Source organism: Lolium rigidum, chromosome 1 (assembly GCF_022539505.1).
Source record: "Lolium rigidum isolate FL_2022 chromosome 1, APGP_CSIRO_Lrig_0.1, whole genome shotgun sequence".
Classification (NCBI taxonomy): Eukaryota; Viridiplantae; Streptophyta; class Magnoliopsida; order Poales; family Poaceae; genus Lolium; species Lolium rigidum.
This window is the reverse complement of record NC_061508.1, coordinates 26,646,076-26,670,360: the sequence shown is the minus strand read 5'-3', so window position 1 is coordinate 26,670,360 and position 24,285 is coordinate 26,646,076. Positions and strand designations below refer to the sequence as shown.

Genomic DNA, 24,285 nt, shown 5'->3' with positions numbered 1-24,285 from the left:
CCCCAAGCCGGAAACCGGAGAAGTCGTTATGACCAAGGCTTGGGTGGAACGCGGACTTTCACTTCCTTGTTCGGAATTTTTTCTCTCCATCCTCAGCACCTACGGGCTCCAGCCCCACAACATTTGCCCGAACTCATACCTTCTTCTGTCCAACTTCGTGACTCTCCGCGAAGGACATCTTGGGATCCGGCCGTACGTTAAGTTGTGGCAGCTTCTTTTCCGGGTGAAGAAAGAAACCAAGGAGAAAGCTATGGTGAACTGCGGAAGCATGACGTTTATGCTCCGCCCTAGTCGCATGTACCCTCCCCATGACTCACACGAATCCGTCCGGTATCTGGAACGCCGGATGGTTTTATGAGAAGAATGCTTCGGCTCCGAAGGTCCATGAAGGCCTCCCCGGCTCGTCAACGAGCCTCCGAAGAGCTTGCGAGCCGGAGCTTCGTTCCTTCGCTCGCCCGCACCCCACTCTGGAGAAGGCTGCGCGGAGAATCTCTTGGCTAGTCCACGACGGACTAACCGGAGCCCAGCTCACACTCAGCTGGTTTTCTCGGAGAATCCAGCCTCTCGCGCTATAACGCGCGCCTGATGTGCGCCTATACCGGGGCGGATGATCTTCTCCGAGTAACCCGCCACGACCTTCCGGCCGATTCTCTGAAGAGAAGGATCAAGACGCTGGTGAAGATTCCGAGGGGCCAACAGGTCCCGGAATTGACCAAAGACATTTTTACAAACGACCGGTGTCCTCCGGTAAGCTCTGTTCCTTTCAGTGCTTCAAACTTCATAAGTATTTAGATGTTTTAACTTAGCTTTTATCCATCCTCCTTCCAGCTCAATGCTTTGGCGGAGGAAGACTTTCGCGCCATTCTCCGCGTCCCCGTCACCGAAGACACGGCGGAGGAGGTTCCGGACGACGACGAGGAGGAAGAGGAACAAGCGCCCCGCAAGGCGGCCCCTCGACCTACAAAGCGTCCCCGCGCCAAGGCTTCCGGCTCTGAAGCCGGAGCTAGCGGCGAGGCCTCCGCCAAGAAACTGAAGACGGTAAAACCACCTCCGCTAGACTCAAGAAAAGCGGAGCGTGCACGCATAAGGATGCTTTCGACGGCCGGCCAAGGCACGCGCCCCATCATCCCCGGCGCCCCGTAAGTTTCCGAGTCATGACGTGATTTTAACTTAACGAAATTATCTCTTGTCTGAATCCTTTCACCTGTTTGCGGGAACCCGAAACCCGCCGCCACGCGGACCGCCAGCCAGAGCCCATTACCAAATACATGAAGAAATCTCCGGCAGTCGGTCCAGCTACTCCGGCTCCGCCAAGTGCTTCTCACCCCACTCCTCAGCCATCTCCTCCTCGAGCTGACCCGTCTCCCCCTCCCGCCACCAACACTCCACCGGAAATTATTCCGGTCAGCAGCGACAAGGTAGGTGGAGAAGATCCCAAGGCCAAAGGCCCTGCCCAAGAAGATGCAGGAGAACAAGGCCAAGGAGGGGCTGAAGTCACTTCTTCTGAGAAGGCCGGAGATGGCGCTGGCGACATCGTCGTTTTTCCGAAGAACTTCGGAGATCCGGCTGACATCACTTCCACCCCCAAAGCGTATGCTACCAAGTTCTTCAACAAGCTGTCCGAGGCGGAGAAATGGGAGCTTGAACAAGACCTGCTCAACGCCATGCCGAACAACGCCCGGGGAAACCCGATGCCGCGACATCGGAGATTCAAGATTTTAAAAAGGATGTCGGCCAGTTCTTCGACAAGCTCGTCTGTAAGCAAAAGGTACTCCCCAGTAGCCCCCAAGCATGTAAGCGGAAACTGAAAAAGTAGTTAGCGCTTAGATGCTTAGAGAAAAATTACTTCCGGGAAAGTTTTTTAGAATGAACCAAGTAGCCCCCAAGCATTATGGCGGAAAAGTTCCGGCAATGATGCTTTTAAGAGAAACCATCGCTACAGGCGGAATTCTTTATTCCTGCACCGTGTAAATTTTACAGAACAAGCAGGCGCTGCACTACGAGCTGCACAAGAACATTGCCTTGCAGCGCCGCGTTACTCTGAGTCAGGCGGAAAGTATCCGGACCCTGAAGGATGAGAATGCAGATTTGGCTAAACAACTGGCGGACGCCCAAGGTTGGTTTCCGCCTTCTTCGTCATTAACCAATTTCCGACCTTGAACTTACTGTTAACTTATATTATTATAGGCGCATCCTCTTCCCTTGCTACAGCCTCGACCGAACTTGAGAACCTGCGCTCCTCGTACCAAGATTTGGAGACGAAGCTAAAGGAGGCGGAACTTAAGAAAGAGCAAGCCGAAAAGCAGCTAGCGGAGAAAAACTCCGAGCATGCGAAGGAGAAAGCGGAGCTGAAATTGAAGCTAAACGTTGACAGTGAAACTATCAAATCTCAGCTAAAAGAGCTCAATGGACTCCGGAAGTATATGGAGACCGCAGAACAGCACTCGGGATTTGCTCAATGAGAACATCTTGGGTACCGATACTAGAACCTTGCCCAGATATTTGTTCCGACACTTTACTTTATGCTTATGTCCTCACTGTTGTGTGCAGAACCGCTTGGGTATTCCGAAGAGCGCCGGAATTTGTTCCCGCGAGATGACCTTCTTCAACTTGCAGGCGATGACTGCAAAGATCTCATCTCCGCCTCCCGCAAGATATGCTATAACTTATCCATCAAGAGGAGTCGTACTTGCGACGTCCGGAAACTTATTGGAAAGATGGATGTTCTGCCGGAGCTGGTAACGGATCTGCAAGCGTCGTCAGCCCGAGGCGCAGCTGCGATGGCCTTGACCATGTGCCTAGCGCATCATGCGGATCTTGATCTTGATCGGGTAACCACGGGCGTTCCTGCAGATGCGGATGTTAGCGCTCTCCTGGATGCAGTGAGCGGCTACGACACCCGTATCGCGCGTAGGATCCGGCATGAGGAATTCTACGACAAGGTCGTCCTTCCTGCCGACGAGTCCTTAGAAGCAGAACTTCATAAGGAACTCGCTGCCAAGGCGCGACCTGCGGAATCCGGAACCCGGTTTACTCGGACCAGCTCGAAGAATACTCCCCAAGAGGAACCCAAGACCAGCACCGCTGCCTCCGAAGAAAGTGATGAAGACGTGTCTTCTCCGGCCGAAGGCGCCAAGGAACGAGGATCCAGAAGGCAAGACTTCTCCGGCTAAGGGGGAATGAGAACTTTTATTCCTGCGGGAAAAAACAATGCATCATTTTGACCCCAGCGAGGGTTTGTAATAAGACTTTAAATTCTTTAAGTAGCTAGGAACGAAACGATTATGCATGGGGCGGAAACACTTTATCCTGCTATCCGTTTAATATTATGTGCATGTTTCGTTTTTTGTCGGAAAGCAAGTGCTGATCTCGTTATTCTCCGGCTTGCCCGCTTGACCTTCCGCGAGCCGGAAAACCTTAGCCGGAGACGCTCGCCAGCGGTGACGAAGCCCAATGGCAATCCGTCCATAACCGCGGAAACAAGCCCCCGTGCATAGGTGCCGGAAATCGCTACTAGGAATCCACGAGTTCGCAACGGATAACCACTTAATCGAGAAAACTTAAGCTTACGTCCTAAAGGACGATTTTAGAAATCACAACTTTTATACACGCCTAGGCGGAAAACATCCAGACTCTGCGGTTTTAGTCGGAAAAAACATACACGATCTAAAATGAACAAGTAAAGGAGGTAAAAGACTCAAGGAGTGAACCATAAGCTTTATTTCATTGATCATGTATGACTATTACAGAGTTTGTAACTCGGAAAAATATGCTAAGTGTAGAAAGGACGTAGCTGTGCTATATTCCAAGGGCGATCTGTTTCGTCGTATATGTCATCCGGATCCTCACGCTTGCGTTTCCGGCGCCAGTTAGCGGGTCTATCCCTCAGCTCGCGGAAATCAACAAGGTAGTACGATCCGTTATGAAGCACTTTGCTGATGACGAAGGGTCCTTCCCATGGAGATTGCAACTTATGGTCTTTCACCTGTCGAAGGCGGAGGACCAAGTCTCCGGCCATGAAGGAGCGTTTCCGGACTCGACGACTGTGATAGCGTCGGAGCCTCTGCTGGTAGATGGCGGAGCGCTGATCGGCTAGGTTCCGAGCTTCTTCGATCGGGTCCACGAGATAGCTGTCTAGCCTCGTCGACCGTATCATCATTATAGGCGGAAACTCGCGGTGAATCATGGATGATGTCGGAGGGAATCACGGCTTCGGATCCGTATACCGGAAAGAAGGGGTAAACCCTGTTGACTTGTTAGGGGTAGTTCGCAAACTCCACAAAACAGCGTCCAGTTCATCGGCCCAAGCTCCGGCTGCTCGTCGCAGCGGTTCTTCGAGACGTGGCTTGATTCCTGATAATATTAGACCGTTAGCTCTTTCGACTTGACCATTGGATTGTGGGTGAGCCACAGATGCAAGGTCCAATCGAATCCCCATTGTCTCGCAGTAATCCTTCAATTCTCCCTGAGCGAAGTTTGTGCCATTATCTGTGATTATGCTGTGTGGGATGCCGAATCTCATTACGAGGCTGATGACAAATTTTAGTGCCGTAGCACCGTCGGCTTTTCTCACTGGCTTGGCCTCGATCCACTTGCTGAACTTGTCAACAGCGACCAGGAGGTATTCGCAACCACCGGGAGATGATCTTTTTAACTTACCAACCATATCGAGCCCCCAGACTGCAAATGGCCGGGTGATAGGTATGGTCTTCAGCTCTTGGGCTGGAGCGTTTGGTTGAGTAGCGTAGTACCGACAACCTCGGCAGGTCTTGACTATCTTATCGGCGTCTTCTTTAGCCGTGAGCCAATAAAAGCCTAGCCGAAAAGCTTTTGCAACGAGTGATCCGGGGGCGGCATGGTGCCCGCGAGTCCCTGCGTGGATCTCTCCGAGGATTTCAATGCCATCTTGATTTGAGACGCATTTGAGAAATACCCCCGTTGCGCTTCGTTTGTAGAGCTGTCCATCGACAATTGTGTAGGATCGTGCTCGTCTGATGATCTGGCGTGCGAGGACCTCGTCCTCTGGCAACTTCCGATCGATGAGGTAGTCCAGGAAAGGCTGTGTCCAAGCCGGAATGGTAGCTAATACCTCTTTAGCCGGAGACACTGCCACTTCTGGGTTTTCCGGGTTAGCGCCCTTCACCGAGGGTATCCGGAGATGCTCTAGGAAAATTCCAGGCGGAATTGGTCTTCTCGCCGGATCCGAGCTTGGATAGCATATCTCGCCGCCGTATTGTCGTCTCTTCGACGTACTTGACTTCGTATCCGAGGAAGCACTTGGCGAGCTCGTCAACTTCGTCTCCGTAGGCCGCCATGACGGAATTTCGGCGTTCCGGGTTCCGGCTACTTGTTGTGCCACCAGGTCGGAATCTCCACAAGCATATGATGTGCTTGATCCCGATTTCCTTAGCGATGCGCAGACCGTGCAGTAGAGCCTCGTATTCCGCCATGTTATTTGTAGCTTCGAAGTGGATCTGCAGAACATACTGCAGTTCTTCTCCGGTAGGGGACTTCAGGGTGACTCCGGCTCCACGAGCCTTGATGCTGCTTGGATCCGTCGAAGTGCATGACCCATGTTTCGGTTCCGGCTCCGGACTTGCATCCGGAGCTTCGTCCAATCTGCAACGAAATCTGCCAAGACTTGGGATTTGACCGCGAGTCCTTGGCTTGTAAGCGATGTCGAAGGCGGATAATTCGATGCCCCATTTAGCTGTTCGTCCCGTTGCGTCGGCGTTGTTGAGAATTGTTGACGAGCGGAGCTTTACTCACAACCGTTACCGGGTGCTCTTGAAAGTAGTGTCTCAATTTCCGGCTGCCTAGGAATACTCCATAAGCTAGCTTCGAAAGTGAGGGTATCTTTGCTTTGACTCCGTCAGGCACCTCGCTTATGTAGTAGACAGGTCTTTGGACGTCATATTCATGACCTTCTTCCTTTCGCTCCACCACGATGACGAGGCTGACGACCTTGTTGGTAGCCGCCGGATAAAGGAGCATTGGCTCGACTCTACCGGGGCTGCCAAGATAGGTGGGGAGGTTAGTATTTCCTTCAACCCACGGAGAGCTGCGTCGGCTGCGTCGTCCCGGCATAAATTTGTCCGTTTTCTTCAGCAGCTTGTACGAGAGGTAGCGCCTTCTCGCCAAGACGGCTAACAAACCTGCTGATTGCTGCAACGCAACCGGCTAGTCGTTGCACATCTTTGAGACAAGTTGGCCGTTTGATACACAGGATTGCCTTGATCTTTTCCGGGTTCACCTCAATGCCTCCGTGAGAGACTATGAAGCCAAGGAGTTTTCCGGCCGGCACGCCAAAAACGCACTTCAGCGGATTCAACATCATCTTGTACCTGCGGAGGTTGTTGAAGGTTTCGTGAGGTCGCCGATCAAGTCGGATCCTTTCCGGGTCATGACCGCGATGTCGTCGACGTAAGCGTGCACGTTCCGGCCAATTTGGTCCTTCGTGCACCGCCGCATCGTACGCTGGTAAGTAGCACCTGCAATTTTCAAACCAAAAGGCATAGTAACATAGCAAGTAAGTACCAAACGGGGTTATGAATGAAGTCGCCTTTTGGTCGGATTCCTTCATCCGGATCCGATGATACCCGAATACGCATCAAGAAAACACGTGGTTCCGCCCTCGCCGTCGAAGTGTCGGCCTTGCTCGTCGCTTCACCGCCGAAGCAACGAGCGTGCGAACGAAGTCGATGTCAATCTCCTCGTTCTTCTTCTTTAAGATCTCAGCAGCCTTCTTCATATTGTCCTTTGGAGTTGCGAGCGGCTGCTGTACTGTGGGGGTGGCGAAGGTAATCCTGCGGGGAGGGATGGCTTCACGCCTGATCCTAGCTTCCTCCTCTTCGACGAACTTTACCTTGGCCTCCCAGTGCTTCTCAAGCTCCCTGACCTTTGCAAGAGATTCATCGACCTCGCGGTCCTTCTTCTTGAAGTGTTCCACGAAGTTGGCTGCTTCTGTCCTCTCGTCCAGCATCGCAGCTGCGGTATTTGCGAACTTTTTGGCAGTAGCTAGCATCTCCTGTCTTGTTGCTTCTAGAGCTTCCGGATCTGCGGCATCATCAGGGGTTATTGGTTTATTGAGGACACCAGACTTTGCGACCAGGTCCATGCGTGCTTGTTCGACCAGCTCTTCCGGAGACAAGGACATCCTCGGGGACGGATCCGATCTAGCGGAGATCCGACATTGGACGGTCCGGGGTCGGAGGCGGTGTTTTCGTCTTCACCTTCCTCGCTCTTCCAGCCGGTGCCACGGTTGCGAGGACCTCGCTTAGGTAAGGCGGAATCGACCTCAGGCTGATCGTCGCGGCCGTACTCCTCAAGCTTTCGGACGAAGTCATCGGATTCCATGGACGCGGTATCACCGGAGATTGGGCTCAGAGTTGCCCAAGATCGACTCTTCACCCGGAGCTTTGCTTTCTCCGACAGCTGAGCCTCGACCCGGATCTGCGACGTTTTCCGGTGCCTCTTCCCGCTCGGGACCAGCTCCGACCGCTTGAGGGGCGGTTCCGGCGGTATGGGCCAAGAAGTGTACGAAGTGACACCTTTGCTTCTCTAACACCTCGGGAAACCCAGCGGATCCGCATTGGTCTTCCACCTTTGTTTCCTCGCTCGGGGCGGATTGGGTGGGCTTTGATTTTTCCGGATCTAAGGCGGAATCCTCACTAGGAAGTTCCGAGCGTCTCGGATCGGATCTTCGCGACCGCGTCCCTGCTCAGCGGCGGTCGCGTCGGCGCTACTTACCGCTGGGTTTCCATCGGAATCGACGGTTTCCCCGATGAAGATGTGTATGCCGCCAACTGGGACGATGGAGAGCTTGATGGGGTCGGTTTTAGCCGGAATCCAGCACTCATCCGGAGGGACGATCGGCAGATTTCCGGCGTAGAGGACTCGCCCCACAGCCGATGGTGTCGTCGTAGCTTCCCATGGCGGAACCCTCCCGGTTCCGGCCTCCGTACGCCACAGGCCCCACGGTGGGCGCCAACCGTCGTTGCCTCATCGACGGTACCTCGGAGGAGGGATCCTCACGAGGGGGAGAAGAAGTAGGGGCCATAGGGCGGAGTGCACACGGGACGGTGGTACGCGAGTTACCCAGCTTCTCGAACACCTGCACGATGACAGGGCCTACCGCCGCTTGTCCGGAATTATCCGGGCGCTTTCGCGTTGTTACAATGAGTTGTGGTTGTCCCTCTAGGGCTCCCGGGATCCAGCTTATAAAGGCGCACGGATCTAGGGTTTACATGGAGAGTCCTAGCCGGATTACGTATAGCCTAACTACGGTACAATATCTTGCCGTGCACGTCACGGATCCGCCTTCCATATACGTCGTACCGGATCCGGGTTCCTCATGGGCCTCCATGGATCCGGGTTACTTCTATGTCGGTACGGATCCGGCCTCGCTGATCCCGGGCTGGACTTCTTCCTTCATGATCAACAGCAACTGGGCCGCCCGATGGGCCACATGCCTCATCACCGTCTGTGGGCCACCCGGGCTTGCCGGATCTAGGCACTGTCGATGGTACACCTATGAAGTATACCCACAACAAACGGGAACAGCCTGGAGAGGCCACCATCGCGTGAGGTCCCTCCCCACGGTGGAAGCCGAGCGACGCAGGCAAGACACACGCGTGAGATAGCTTCGGGGGGAGGGGGTAGGAGAAGGAGGCCTCTAGGGCTGCCCATCAGATGCTTTCAGGAAGACTTGGATAGCCAAGATCGCTGAGACATTCGATGACTCTTACTTAATCCCATTACATACTATGTACGACTTCAAATAATGTGCACTCAACTAACATCAATTAGTAGAATCTTGGCGACCTTTAATTGGTCAAACACAAAACCATTTCACGTTGAGTGTCCCAATTACTTTTGCATATTTCTATTTAGCAAGTAAAACAAAAAAAAATAAAGAAATTAGCGCGACAAGCGCAGGGTATCCTTCTAGTATATTATAAAGCAAAAGCCAACTATGATGTACTTATAGTAGTGTATTTTAACATGCAAGCTATCCATGTCATCACTCCTCGTTCCAACCATCCAACTGTCCACCTCATCCCAACAAACATTTATCATCTTTCATTATTTTGCCCATTCAATTCTGCACATCATTATTTATCTATGTCTATTTGCAAACTATCAACATATATAATCTATTTTCTTTTCATCCAATTTTCCAAATCATTCCTTTTTAGAAGTCGAACAGATGAGATCCCACCATCACGGAACGCAAAAACAAAATTAAATGATTCGCAACTGGAACGTCACAGTTTTTTCTTTGATCTTTTCAGCTAGCAAGCAAATTTTCTGGCAATTATTTTCAGTGATGAAAATCATCTAACTGCTATTCGAGATTGCCTACTCTTTTATATGTAACCGCTTAAGAAATTTCCAAAAAAATTATGAAGTAACATGCATTGCATATCTTCATGCAAGCTATCCATATTACCTGTATTGACTATGTCTCTAACTAATTTACGTGCAACATCGAACTTAATTTTGAAATACACAATTATTTTACTTTGAATATTCTTATCCATGCAACTATTGTGACCAATATAATCTTGCATGTTCGTATAGATGATTTCATATTCCATGCATCTTTATAGCACATTCACAAAATGAAGTTCTTATAGCCTCACGCGGGGTATCTTTTTTAGTTTAGATGACAACATATCATGGCACGCAGGTATGCGGTTCCAATGAGCTTATACTCCTACGGCCTTCTGGATACCGCACCAGCTTATTCAACTATCTTTTTGAATATAGTTCCTCTCGTAACCTTCATCCTCTCCATCTTCTTAAGGTACATATCTCTCCCCTACTCCTCTCTCTCATTTTCTCTCTCATACCATGATAAATTTCATATTACTTTTTTGGAGCTCAGATTAATTTTTTGTGCTCCTGCAAAATAGTCTGATCATCAATCCAAGCCAGATTTGTTCCGTCTCATTTTTAAATCATACGTATATGTTAGATTGGAGACACTACGAATTGGTACCGTGGCTGGATTACTGAAAATTGGAAGCGTTCTTCTTTCGGTTGCTGGTGCGATGGTCATCATCCTAAACAAGGGGAAGCGGCTTCATATCTGGGATCCTATTCTGGAGCAGCACAAGGAACAACATACGGCCGATATTGCAGGCAATCAGCTAAGAGGGACAATCTACTTGGTAGGCAGCACCTTCGCCTATGCTTGCTGGTTCCTTCTTCAGGTGACATTGCTAGTATCCTTGTTTTTCAATTCAACTGTGTTACTTAAATTATGAAGTTTCAACTGAGATTAAACAATTTAGCTTGATGTTGCAGGCAAAGGTTCACAAGGTGTTCCCGTACATATATTGGTCGTCCATGGCAACATGCTTGATTGGAGGATTTCAGACAGCACTTCTTGGAATACTACTGAGACGAGACATTAATGCATGGAAGTTGGGATGGGATCTGGACCTTGTGAATGTTTTGTTCTCCGTGAGTATTCACATTTTGTAAACATTTATAAGAAAAACACTCAATAACCTGACATAAGTATTAAGCTAAGAAACTCAAACTCGATGTAGTAACTAACCCAATCTCAGTAATCTCTGAAACAACACTCTTCGTCAGACTAAAAGTCTTTTAGACAGCAGTATAACCCTCTATGAAAATTTAACTATAGTAACAGGAAATACTAGATGTAAAATCATTCATTTGTAAATTTGTATGAAACCGTTTGTTTTTTAACGGAAGTCCTAGATGAAAATTTATTCATTTGGAAATTGTTATGAAACCATTGAGTGTAGGGGGCACTTGGAACAGCAGGGAGATATAGTCTCAACTCGTGGGCCGTTTCTAGAAGAGGCCCGGCATATCCCCCTATGTTCAGCCCATTATTGCCGGTATTCACGATGTTGTTGGACTCCATCTTCATTGGTCACGATATTAAAGCGGGAAGGTATGTTTAATTGGTTTCTTCTCCCAATGCGAGTCTTCCATTTTTGGAAAAAAGTAACTTGTTTCTGATTGGTAGTGGTATAATTTTCTATAGCTCTAATATAAGAAAACAACAACATTCCGACATTTTTTCTTTGTTTTGAATGTGCAGCCTCATCGGCACAATCACGGTCGTCGTTGGACTCTTCATTTTTTTATGGGCAAAATCAAAAGAAGTACGAGACGAAGAGATCATAAAAGAAGCAGCCATTTCATAGCGTACAAATTTTACTCCCACGTTACAAAATATATTTTGTATTAGCTTTCGGTAGGTTAAGTCTTCTCCCAATATTACTCTATAAGTACATATTTCGTGGGACATAAAATTAACAATATTAGGTTCGTATTATAACAAACTTATTTGTATGTACAATTTGATACTACACAAGTTGTAAATTTAATTGGTGGTAAAAAAATTGTCCCAAATAAACAACATACGATATTTTCCAGTGTATTTTCTTTCAATGGGAGATCAAAGGTAATAGTGTATTTTGGATTGACTTCTATCGAACAAATGAACACTAGGTACGATTTCAAGTGCACCTTCTCTGTGTGGGTTGTTCATCATTTGTGTATACTAGATGCTAGATGCACTAGTAGAGATATGCTTAGCGGAACCAATTAATTAGTGGTGTGTTACCACAGTAAACCCTCTGAAGTGATGGTGCTGGATTTCAACTTGCGTCTGAGGAAGTTGCTCAACAGGGGTAAGGTCATATAAACTATGTGCAAGATTCTTGGTTGAGTATGGCTGATGAAGAACTTGCACCTCACTGCGGCGAGACATCATCATGTCATACGACGTTCTGCACCGGTTTTGGTACAAGGTGTGTCATTGGATCAATGGCCTCCACTTCGATCTTACCCTTAGGTGGGACTACAAGCTCATCACCAACTTCCCAGCGATTGGGTCAAGGTTGCGCCAGAAAACAATCACTATAGTATATGCATGTAGGCAATGTTGCAGCACACAACGATGCATCTCCGGGCATGCAAACACCTGTTACACGGGAAGCGCATCTTTTCCTGGTTTGTTACGAACGGCAACTGTCATATTTGTCGCGACAAACTTCCCACCCATATGCTTTAGGATTTGTAGTATAAGAATAAAGACTCTTTAGGATTAGGATAGCATGCCAACTTGAATCCTATTAGTAAATGTGCACGCTGCAAACGCACATCTTCAAAATAACACATATCTTTTGAATTCTAGTGATTTTTATATACTTAATCTGCCTCAAATATAATATATCCAGATGCCCTTTTTTTTGTTCAATTAGGTCTCATGGCCAAAATGTTGTAAACGTTTGTCCGTACGTCATACACTTCAAATACAATATCAATCAAAATGCGGAAACACAAATATAACTCCGTTCATCTAGAAAGGATGAGAAGATATCTACGCAAACCCTCCGCCCCCAACCCTCTGCCCCCAAACCTAACCCTCCGCCCCCAACCCTCCGCCGCTGCCGGTAGCGCCGCCGGGGCAAAGTCCCTCGGGGCGTGGCGGCGGCGGGGGCCCTTCCTCGTCGCCGCGTGGAGATCGGCGGCCGGATCCCCACCTCCTCGATGCTTGGGCAGCAGACGCGCGTGGGATGGGCGACGGCGGCGGCGGCCCTCCTCCCGTCGGCTGTCCACGGACCGGTCGGCGCGGGTGGGATGGGCGGCGCTGCGGTCTCCCTCTTCTCGTCGGCTTCCCGCAGCACTCCGGCAGGGGTTGGTGGTGGGCGGCGGCCAGACCCTCGGTCTGCGCCATGCCATCCATCCCCGCCTCTCGTTGGTGCGTGGAGGCGATCTCGGGCATCTTCCGCGACACGAGGGCGCCCGAGGCAGCAGCCTTGGGTTTGACGGAGGAGGTGGCCTCTTCTTCGCCGGAGAGGGTCGGCCTGCGGTTGGTGGTGGTGGATTTTTGATCTATCATCACCATCCGGCGGTGAGATGGAGGTGCATGGAAGCCGGCGATGGTGTCGCCGGTGGAGGGTTGGGTTGGCCAGCCCGGGATGGTCGCCGACGTGGGGGTCCGGCCTGAATAAAGGCGGCGGTCCTAGGGCCTCTCTTGCGTGAAGAGGAGGACCTACCGGAGGCCCGGACTCGTGATCCGGCCGGAGGGTTGAGTTCCGGAAGGCTCCGCCGGCGAATGTAACAGGTGCTTTGCCCGGAGTTTGCTGGATCAGAGGTATTCGGTCGTGCGCACCCATGCGTTTATTCCGACCATTTGGTTCTGGAGGGAGCGGCGCGAAGCTCTTTTTCTGTGTTGACATCAAGTGACTATGGATCCATGATGAAAGTCGGAAGAAGAGAATTTCATGAAGGCCGGAGGGGAGGACTAGCTAAGGGAGGTTCAAGTCTCCGCGCTGTTGAGGGGCTTGCTTGGTGTCCGGGCTTCATAGCAGCGGTATGAAAGTGGGGGCGACAACACATGTGAAGCGCAGAGTCCTACCTTTCGGGGTGAAAACCCAAGGTCTGGCCTTAACTGGTTGTGCCTGGCAGTGACCTTGGTGGAGGCATTGTTTTGAGAGTGGGGACTATCTTCAGGGTGAAAACCTAAGATCTTTGATCGGGCGACGACGGTGCTGAAGCACTGTTCCCTTCTTGGAGGCGTCGTTTTTGGAGAGTCCGCAATTCAGGTGTTGTCATGGTGGTGGATGTATTGCTCGTTGTTAGGTCCGTGATACTGTAGCGGGACTTTTGTTTCTTAGTTTTCTTTTCCCTTTTTTTGGCTGTGTGCATCCGTAGTGCCATTAGGGTGGTGCGTTGTTGCAGAGGCTGGGTGTAATTGATATCTCTCGATATTAATATATTCCCTTTATCGAAAAAAAATCTAGAAAGGATGTCACAGATTAGTCAAATTTTGAATATATAATGAGGCGATTTAGTGTATAGGTACATACAAATTTATACAAATGTATACAAATACCTGACATTTTCATTTAGAGCCAAAAGAATATAAGAATCACAATTAGTGCCAAAAGATATAATAATTTAACCATTCTTTAAAGAAAACATTAAAATAACTATTAAGCGGCATTACCTGAGGCGCCCACCCGGACACGGCGAGTCCCCTGCCCCTGGTCCTTTCCAGGAAGCCATCGAGAAGCCACGCCAATGAGTCGTCGTCATCGCTGCCGACCCCATGGGCATAAGAGTGGTCCTCCACTATGAAAAGTGTGGTGTTGTGGTTACATAACTTTCTTCAATCAATGACTTGCCATGTCACCAAAAATGCTTAGTTCGCACTGCATGAAATTTTATGTTAGTACCTATGTTACTCTCATTATAAGTAGTCTTATAAGCGTGCTTACATGCACTTTTTCCTATGATCTAGGAGAGAGATAAGAAAGAAAAAAAAGTAGTGATCTCTCATGCAAAAGTAGGCCTCTACACATGCTCTTAGGTCTTTCACAATGCATTATTTCTTAGCGCACTATCCTATGCAGCTATGCATGTTAAGAGATAAGTACTCCACTGCAATTTTCCTTAGTATCGTATCTAAATTTAATGATTTCGGTCTTATGTATGCATCTGATTGCGATGCATGAAAGCAGTGTATATTAGCTAGTCCATCCGTTCACAATTACCCTGCGTTTTAGGTTTATGCAAAGTCAAACTTTACAAAGATTAAGTAAATATATATGAAAAATATTAATATGTAAAATATAAATAAGTACTATTAGAATCATCTTCAAATGTATTTTTATATCACATAAATTTTTAGTTTCGAATGTTGACATTTTTTGTTATATCTTTGTTAAAACCTAAGAAAACTTGACTTTGAGTGTAAGATACAACACTACCCTTTTTCATCATTAAATAGGATGCCACATAAGCAAAATACCTAGTATATTACGCTAAGAAACACATATTGTGAAAGGCATTAGGTAAATGCATTAAATTAGATGAAAGAGAACGCAGATAAAAACATAACAAAAAGTACCAACCTAGTAGCCAACCTTATTTATCAACTCTTTGTACAAGCATAGCACCTGATGACATGGCAAAAATTTATATTATAGTCGGTTGCTAGCTATACTATTATTTTTGTTTTAAATGGGGACCGACGGAGTACCCATGTATGTAGGAGGTGCCTCGGATTCCATCGAGTGCGAGTGGTTTTGGGGTCTGTGTTCTTAGCAAATCTAGAATCCAACTAATACGAATATATACATACATATTCTTTTTAAAGTTTAATAGAATATTTGTATTGAGTTTACTATTTTTATTAAATATTTGGACTAGATTACCAATGAATTTCTATTAACCTTCAGAAGGAGGAAAACCTTTCTTATATTCTTTTATTATAGGAACCTTCCAGACCTGTTAAATGTTTTTTGAAAAATTAGGAGGTCAAATGAGAAGAAGTCAAAGAGATTCCCGTAGAAGCTTTCTCTTTTTCGTGAGTAGGGAAATCTTTGTGAGTGAGATTGCGCTTAGTTGAACAATAAAAGCACCACTAAGCCTAGAGTAGTTCTTGTATATGACATCTTCCTAGCTTACTAGGTGTAGATTGAGAGCCTCAACTATATAGATCCACGTCGACAAATTTGTGGAGGCATGGGATCACCTCAAGACGCACTATGCGTGATTGAGCGATTTCTAGGTGAACTTAGCTCAAGGAGAAGGTGAACTATAGGTCTCTCTGAGGCCCCAACAAAGATGTATAGTTGTTTCCGACAACTTGAACTTGGTCATTAGATGTTTTTGCATGTAGCCCTTTACTCCTTGCATATTACTTTATTCATCTTTATGTTAGATCTAGTTTGCTTGCTTGTTGCTTAAATGTTAGTTACTCCAATTTGGTTAAAATTTGTTAATATCCTATTTATCTCCTTTAGTTCTGTTATAGTAACTATGTTTCAACCAAACCATTGCAGCCATACACTATTTCAAGGTGTCTTCTTCATTTTATTCAGATGCAACTCAAAGTTCCATTTTATCAAAAGATACAATGGAGAGATAATTGAAGATGATTAAAATCTTCAATCTGATGTACAATCAGTAATCAGTAATCGGTTTCTTCTTGTTCCTTTGACAGAAGTTTTTGATCCTTTCGAGACCATCTTGAAGAGAAGATGGAACAATGGCAAATGTAATGCGCACCCAATTTTCCATTCCGAGTACACTCCCTACATTTCAGATACACAAGTATATAAGTTGGGTTATATACATAAAAGTAGAACCATAATCACGTTTCCTTCATTTTTGAAAGAGTGGAACAAATAAAAATCATATCTACTAAAGGATACGGTTCATATTTTCCTGCATGTATTAACCAATTTATACACTATGTTGTCTATAGCCCCTATATTTAAGTGTGTATACTTATTGTTGAGTGCACTTAGAGATGATTGAAAGGTGATATGCTTTGCGATCGTAATGAACAACTACAATAATGCATAGGTTCCTTCCTCTCGCAATTTATGTGTGTCATGTTACTACGAGGATAAGTATGCTCACCAAAGTATTCACTGCATTGGTATATTTTATTTGTTATGATAAAAAAATGATGTATTCTGTGATTCAGTAGGACCTTCCTCCTGTAAGTTTTCCTTAAATAAGCATATACATTCCTACCTGGGCATAGAATAACCGATTCTTCCTTTGCGAGCTTGCAACAAAAATCAATGTCATCATGGATCTCCTCCAAAAGATGTAAGTTCAGTTTCACCTGTTTACATTAATTTTAATACAAGCTTACTCAGAATCATTCAATATTTCCAGAAAATAACAAAAAAAATGTAACATAATGTTTACATCATCATTGCATAGTAACAAAAAATACGAACGAAGTTTATTGACATGACTAGTCTCTACAATAAGATTTGACTACCATCGTTACTCTTCAAAATACATGTATATTCTCAATTAAAAATAAAATAATCCTTGTTTTTTACATCCCCAAAGAACACACTTTATTATATAAATAGACTTACGCACTTACATAAATTTTTGTAATGGTTGCAGTTTCAAATTAATCCTTCCTACTTGACCTTCTCTAAGAATATACTTTATTATATAAATAGACTTACCATAACAAACATGGATCCTTCTGGCTTGTGAGGACAACTGATGTATTTGTTTTCCTTTATATTTTTATAACATATTTCTGACGATTCCTTAAGCAGACCAATAATCCTCTTGAAGAAATCTTCTTTCGTGTTTTCAAGAATTTGTGGAAGAGCCCCCTTATCATTTTGAAAGTAAAAAAAAATCACTAAATAGTTATCTTAAGTAAATGTATAAGAGATCATCAATAGCAACAATACTAAAAATAACATAAGCTGCTAGAGTAAAGGAGAAATGCAAGAACATTTGATAAATTCTTTCACTTCTAAAAAGTGCATACTTGACTGAATAATAGTGTGTTCGCAATACAATGTATATCTTCTAAGCTTTTGAATATTAAAAACTTAGCTTAATTTATATATGTTATATTTATCAAATCATATATAAAAGGCAAATAACTAAATAATGTAAAGTGAACAAAAATATAGTAACTTGTTACCGAGCATGTGGTAAGTGGTAGCTACAACATAGCCACATAAGATAGGACTAGAATGGGTAAAACAAAAATACTAACCTGAATGAAAGTTGCCGGGTCTGTTGACACATTAAGGTAGTTCGTAATCGAGGTAGCAATCTAAAATAAAATAACAAGATTAGAAAAATGCTAATGTCCACAATAACATATGAAAAGAGCGCCAGAGAGTTACCTTAGTTTCTTGCAAAATCCTTTTGGGATCGTATACAGCTACCCAACCAAGTCGCCATCCAGGCACTATCCACGACTTTGATAGAGATCCTATGGCCAACACGGGGGCAATGTGCCCAAACACACCCATTGGGATAAACGGAGCGCTGCCCAGAACCAACTTTCCATATACCTCATCAGCAATGACTAATATCCCAAGCTTTCTTGCTGCCTCTGCCACCTAAATGGCATCAGTACACGATCACAATACTGCTGGCAAATGCAAAGCACATTTAAATAAATCGATCAGCAAGGTAAAGGATCCCAACCTTGGCCAAATGCTCGTAGGAATAAACACTCCCACACGGATTATTCGGATTTATAATGACCATAGCAACCGTGTTTTTGTCGGCGATAGACTCCAGCCCGTCGATATCGATCTCCCATCCCTTCTCGGGAAGAAGATCAAAATGTCGAACTTCTAACCTGTTGAACGCTGCACGAGCCTCGTAGTTTGGATATCCTGGTCTAGGAAGCAGGATGTTAGCGCCGGGCTGGGCCAGGACAGGGATTATGACCTCAATGGCTTGGGTTCCCCCAGCCGTCAGGAAGATGTCATCGGCTGATAGCTCGTAAGGCACATCCTTTGACAAGTGCTCCGCCACAGCACTGTTATTTTTATAAGGTAGTAGAAGTTAAATTATGGAGCTAAAAGCTACATAGGGAAGAGCACTGGACACTTGCAGCGGCACATGCACATAGATAAACTAGCTAGTGTGCAATGTATGAGAAAGCCAATTTCGTTACCTTCGTGCGGCGGGTAGGCCGACGCCGGCGGGGTAGCAGTTGAGCTCTCCGGTGCGCAGCGCGGCGGCAACAGCGTCCTCGGCCTCGACGGCGGTGCGGAAGGCCGGGAACACGGACGGGTCGCCGTGCGCCAGAGGGAGCACCGGCCGCGGCCCATTCTCCTCAATGCTCGCGCTGATCTTGTACCTTATCGCCCGGATGCTCTTCTTGGCTCCCGTCGTCGCCAGCACGCCGTCCTTGGCCCTCGCGAACTTCCAGTCCACCTCCTCCGCATGGCCGTTGCTGTGGCCGTTACTTTTGCCATTGCTCTGGTGCGTCGCCACCTTCACATGGCCGTTACTCTTGCCGTTGCCGTGGCCGTTCTCCGCGGCGGCGCCGTGGCCGTTGCTCTGGTGCGTCGCCATGAGGAAACGAGTAGTGGTAGTAGCAGAAGATGAGTAGTGTTTTGTATGGTGGTGCTTGACTCCCCTGGAACGCACGCTGGAGTTCATATATAGCCGTTGCCTTGACCGACTCGGATAGCATGAACCGGGGTGGCACCAGAGCAGCAAGAAGCACGCACGCTCACGTGGCATAGTTTGGGCCATCGTGTTTTGGTTTTATGCAGCGGCTACCAGCCCCTAAAAAAATCGGCAACGGGCGCACCGGGGGCAGGGCCGCGGCAGACCAGGACGCATGAACCATGCTTGTCAACTGCACCCAGGTGCTGATTGGTTCAGTCAGTCAGTCCTACTTAGTTCTGCTCAAAGTCCACCATGTGAGCTGTTGGATATGCAAAATCAGTCGATATCATTTGTTTGCTGGCGTAACGTACCCAACTCAATAATGTAATGAAACTATCACAGGAAAGCTCAAGCATAGCCCAACGACATGCAAAACAATTGTCTCGACCTCCACGTCCTTGTTCAATACAAAGGCTGAAACTTCAGCACAAAGCCTAAAACGCACTCACTAATATGCGGGGAACTTGGGATCGACGTCATGTGCCCAAGATTGGAGGCCACCGACTATGTCCTTCGCGGAATGAAAGCCCTTCTCACGAAGAAGCTGGACGGCGCTCTGCGAGTCGTTGCCTCTCCTGCAGACCACATACACAGCAGGTTGTCCGTCTGAGGAATCCATCGTCTCCTTCAGTGAGGTCTCGAGCATAGGCAGCTTCTCCGCCAGAGCGGAGAGTGGTATATTCAGAGACCGGGGAAGTGAAACTATTTGGAAGTGATGAGCGGGCCGTACGTCCAGCAGCACGTGAGGTTCACCCTTGTCGATCAGACTTTTGTACTCTGTGCAAGTGATGCGGGCACTCTCTGGTAGCAGGTTCAGGCTCGGAGCCGACTGCATTAATCAGAACAATAGGTCAAAGGTGAAATATCATAACTTCTTAATCTGACAAAGTGATTTAGTAGTGGAAAAACTAGGCTTGAAAGATTTTATTTGGTATTAGAGAAACACTGAAGAATTAGCATTCATGTAAGGACCTACACTATTCAAATTCACTTCTATCACTCTCTGAACTCAAACATAACTCAGCTAGCTTAATCTAAACTGGGTCGGAGGTTCCGCCGCAAAAAGAAAAGGAAATAAACTGGACATAGAATGCCTTATGGCATCTCACAAACTCATATTCCAACTCAGTTTGTCGAGGTACTAGAGGATGCTCATAAAATGCTTTCAGCGCACATCTGTGTTGGACTATCACTCCACATCTGTGTATGGGACTACAAATTAGCGAAAATTGCCTAGTACGGAAGCCCTGTTGGTTTACAACTCCCTTTATTTACAAAAAATACCGATCACAGTAAAGACAAATTATGAAGTCAATGTTCTGAGGCCCGCTTAACCAGTGGCGGACCTACAGGGTATGCCCGGTATGCCGCGGCATACCCTGCAGTCCGGCCGTTCCGCGTATCAGCAGTAGGAAAAAAGCGCCGATCATTGCATGCAAAACTGGCCAGCTTAGCTGATTGTGCCGTGCGTGTGGCAGTAGAAAATGATCAATTCTCTTCTCATACGACAGGCTGCGAATTTTCTACATGCCGGCGCCCCGTGAGGTTGAAGACCAGCTTGTCTTTCGGCGACCGACGCTAGCCCTTGACCACAAAACCAGGATAATCAACGCCCGCAAGTCTCATTCGCCCGAAGGCAATTATTCAAGTAGCTGATCTTTCTGAATTTATAGATTCATCTAGTATATCATCTTTAGATAATAAATATTAAATATAGTTGAATAAAAAAATTGCCACCATATATAATAATTTGTTGATTCTATACCATTTTGCAATGCAATATTTTTCAAAATTGCTGTCAATTTTTTTGGTGCGGCATACCCATTTATAAAATCCTAGGTCCGCCACTGCGCTTAACTATTACTCCCTCTGTTCCTAAATATAAGATGTTTTGGCAGCTCAAATTGAACTGCGAAAGCATCTTATATTTAGGAACAGAGGAAGTAAAATCAAGCCAGAATCTCAATACAGGAAGGAAAACTTACCTTGTCAGACATCGGGGATTGTGTGAAGCTCTCATAATCAAACTTCTGAAAATCTTCTTGCGTGAAAACAGAATTTTCAGCGCATATGCTGCAAACAGGCGAGCTTCCTCGAATCTTAACCTACAGGAATTAGAAGATTTGATAATGAAATACATAGAATTTGTTTAGTATAAATCAAGCAGAATAAGAACAGTTTATAAGCAGGTTTGAACTTGTCCTCTGTATGCTTATCCTCAAGAAACTGATACAGATTCAAAAGATCAAACATGGCTAGTGCAGGATGAGCTGACTGGTCATAATCTATTATCAAACCCAAGTACCCAACTAATTCTGTTACAGCTTACAATCTCCACATAAACACCAAATTTCTTAAAAAATCATTTTCAGATAATTGTACTATTGTAGCTATGGCTAGATTGGTTCAACTATACAAAAAGATAATGAAGAGAACATTTAAGTTGTGGCAGACAGCATATGGCGCTTGTACCCTTGTCTGTGCTGCAGCAGCTGTAAATATAAGACTATCATGTTCAGTGTACTCGCATACGAGGAATAAACTGTAAAGTACAGATTGTTCCTTATCAAAATGCACATGAACTACAATGTGTATACTCACAGATGACTCAGATGGAAAGTAGAATTTATCAACTATTTTTTACAATCCTAATTTATGAAACGGGTAGTACAAGTAGTAAATAACGCATCTCACTGTGTACAGTACAATATGGAAATGAAAAGGGTCAGGGTTGCATAAGGAGTAATAGTCCAAAAGTAGAGAAACCTACGATTCTAATACGAGCAGATAATGCGTCAAAGAGTAGCATTCTTCCAGATAGAGGTTCACCAACACCAGTTGCAACCTTTATAGCCTCTAGAGCTTGCATGCAGCCAATTACTCCCGGAACTAGTCAACAAAAAGTAGTGAGCCTACAGTAGAAACTAGTTATGAACAAAAAAGATATGAAGCCCATATTGCATATAATAAGCACAACATACATACATCCTATTTCGTGCCATTTTTTAGAGCTACAGTGGTAAATGTGTGCTCTATTTACAAAAGGAAGCATTATTTTCTGAAACAATCTAAGCACACGATAGCAAAGGTGGGAATAATAAATTTTGAAATTACATTATATGTTTGATGAGTAATAACTTAATTAATCATGATTTCATTTGCTTCCATAACAGATAGTTATGTATGCACACATACCCGGACAATGTTTACAGTGAATACTATACTTCATGCTATTTCGTACATCGGTGTGCTGTTGTTATGCCATGAACATTATTTACTAGACTACTTACCAACCCCAAGAACACCGCTGTCCGAGCATCTCTGGCAAGCTGCCACTGGTGGTGGATTTGGAAAAAGACACCGGTAGCATGGACTTCCATTATGATGATAAACAGTCAGCTATTCAAGACATCAACAAATGAATACAAATAATACTAAGGCGGGCAATCAAAATACAAGACCTTTTGCAAGAAAGGACATTACCTGTCCTTCTAAACCTAATGCTGCACCAGATATAAGAGGCTGCAAGAATCAAATAACATGTCATCATTTGACTAACGAAAGCCAGTGCAAGTGAAATACAGATAAATATTTTTTTTGTGCAAGCTAATGCATAAAAACCTAGGAGAAGGCTTGCTAACCACTAACATGACACAACAGACAATCAGGACTACAAGATTGTGAAGTATTAGGGCAAACAAAAAAAAGTGTGTTACCTTGTTTAGCAATACACAACAATCACTGATCATGTACCGAGTAGGAAGGTTATCTGTTGCATCAACAACTATGTCATATCTGTGTTAGTTTAGTGTTGAAAACAAGAGTATTGATTTTTTCAGATATGGTGTTCCTTTGCTGATCAAATCAGATTACTGAAGGATACTTTGTCACAACCTTCAAGGCATTGCTTGGTTTCAAAGTATGATGATGCTCTACCACCTGAATAGATGAATTAATCCTGAATTCAAAACAGCACAACCGAAATTAGTTAGACAGAAGCTTCAAATGTGATAAAGAGTTTTTCTTTGCCATAAACATTATTTAAAATGGGACACGGCTACATAAAATTTGTTTGTAAGGACGGTATCTTACGCACGGCAAGCGTCAGCTGCTGACTTCACTTTTGATCTTCCAATATATGCTTCTTGGTGGATTATCTAAGAGAATTCAGAGAAAATATATAATATCATTAATGGTATGCCACACGACTATTAAATATTCGATGTAACATCAGTTTCTGATGGGCAGTTGTGTTCAACGGGTCCATTTTTATCAAGCAAAGTTCTCCTAGTGACTAGGAATTTTATACTAGGTAATATCCCGACAAGTGAATTAGAATATCGCCAACTTCCTAACTTACATCATTCAGTTTTGTTTTGAGATAGCATGATCACCAACATAAGTCAGAAGGCTGAAAATATAAAGATTAGATAGCAGAAGATAAGAGGAGCATCCTAAATTATCTGTACCTGTCGATGGAGGTTGTTAAGCTCAACATCATCACCATCAACAATGCCCAAGACCCCTAGGAAGATAGCAGGTAAAGCAGTATGTCAATGACAAACAAGAACTGCGTCGCCTAGGAGAAACATCCAAGTTCATAATAGCCAAAACGGCTTGAGAAGCAACAGGCACGAGCGTTAGTTACCAACACCACAAGCTGCTAGATACAGCGCTACGGGCGAGCCCAATCCTCCGGCGCCGACCACCAAAATCGAAGAGCGGGAGAGCTTCCGCTGGCCTACAGCGTCGTTGGCAAAGCGTCAGAGGCGGCAACGAGCTGTCCCTAGCATACGGCACTGTTGAGCTGAGCTGAGCTGACTAACCTTGGACTCCGAAGTCGGGAAGGAGGAGGTGGCGGCTGTACCGGTAGATCATGTCGGCCGGGAGGGCGTCGTCCTGCGCGAATCCACGGAGGGCCTGGCACGCGTCGCCGCACGCGGGCGAGGCAGGGGCGGCGGAGCCGGTCTGGAGCTCCGACTCCAGCAGCCGTATGCGGATGTCTAGCTCGTCCCTCTCCGCCCTCAGCCTCTCCAGCTCCCCCTCCGCCGCCTTCCTGCTCCTCCCCACTCCGCCGCCGCCGCCGCCGCCGTCCATCTCGCCGCAGCTCGATAACCTCTCTGCCGGCCCCGTCGCCTGAGCCGCCGAGCTAACTTTTCTCAATGGGCCAACCAATCAGTTGACTATCTTGGGCCTGGGCAATCCTACGTCGGTTGGGCCCACGAAGAAGCGAACTGAGGCCCGGCCCTTTAAAAGAGGCAGCCAACCCAACTTGAGGAAAAAGACAGCCCGATAGCTCGTCGTCTATTCGAGGTC

At 46.1% G+C, this 24,285-nt stretch overlaps 3 protein-coding genes across 4 annotated transcripts in view; 1 reads left to right on the top strand and 2 right to left on the bottom strand.

The window, feature by feature from the left end:
• Window positions 1-11,189, top strand: part of LOC124705934 (WAT1-related protein At1g25270-like) — a 33,394-nt gene extending 22,205 nt beyond the window's left edge. Inside the window, exons 3-7 of the mRNA XM_047237618.1 lie at window positions 9,692-9,808; window positions 9,980-10,217; window positions 10,312-10,470; window positions 10,782-10,933; window positions 11,084-11,189. Coding sequence (XP_047093574.1) covers window positions 9,692-9,808; window positions 9,980-10,217; window positions 10,312-10,470; window positions 10,782-10,933; window positions 11,084-11,189 — 772 coding nt within the window. The remainder of the gene's footprint in view (window positions 1-9,691; window positions 9,809-9,979; window positions 10,218-10,311; window positions 10,471-10,781; window positions 10,934-11,083) is intronic.
• Window positions 11,190-15,963: 4,774 nt separating this feature from the next.
• LOC124705925 (nicotianamine aminotransferase A) lies at window positions 15,964-18,870 on the bottom strand. The gene is made up of 7 exons (XM_047237611.1): window positions 18,467-18,870; window positions 17,989-18,328; window positions 17,682-17,900; window positions 17,549-17,608; window positions 16,998-17,153; window positions 16,543-16,636; window positions 15,964-16,094 (listed from the first exon to the last, which is right to left on the bottom strand). The coding sequence occupies exons 1-7, from the start codon at window positions 18,868-18,870 to the stop codon at window positions 15,964-15,966; spliced, it is 1,404 nt and encodes a 467-aa protein (XP_047093567.1).
• A 366-nt stretch (window positions 18,871-19,236) lies between these two features.
• Window positions 19,237-24,066, bottom strand: LOC124685111 (adenylyltransferase and sulfurtransferase MOCS3-1). 2 transcript variants are annotated; one of them, XR_006997297.1, is made up of 12 exons: window positions 23,796-24,066; window positions 23,618-23,710; window positions 23,439-23,494; window positions 23,062-23,126; window positions 22,853-22,927; window positions 22,686-22,764; window positions 22,453-22,491; window positions 22,260-22,368; window positions 21,740-21,858; window positions 20,904-21,074; window positions 20,828-20,866; window positions 19,821-20,304 (listed from the first exon to the last, which is right to left on the bottom strand). XR_006997297.1 is itself a non-coding variant. In XM_047219421.1 (11 exons), the coding sequence occupies exons 1-11, from the start codon at window positions 24,064-24,066 to the stop codon at window positions 19,418-19,420; spliced, it is 1,407 nt and encodes a 468-aa protein (XP_047075377.1). In that variant the 3' UTR covers window positions 19,237-19,417. The 2 variants fall into 2 exon arrangements, 1 of the variants encoding a protein (XP_047075377.1); XM_047219421.1 differs by lacking the exons at window positions 19,821-20,304; window positions 20,828-20,866 and adding an exon at window positions 19,237-19,798 and having other exon boundaries at window positions 20,955-21,074.
• Window positions 24,067-24,285: the final 219 nt, after the last annotated feature.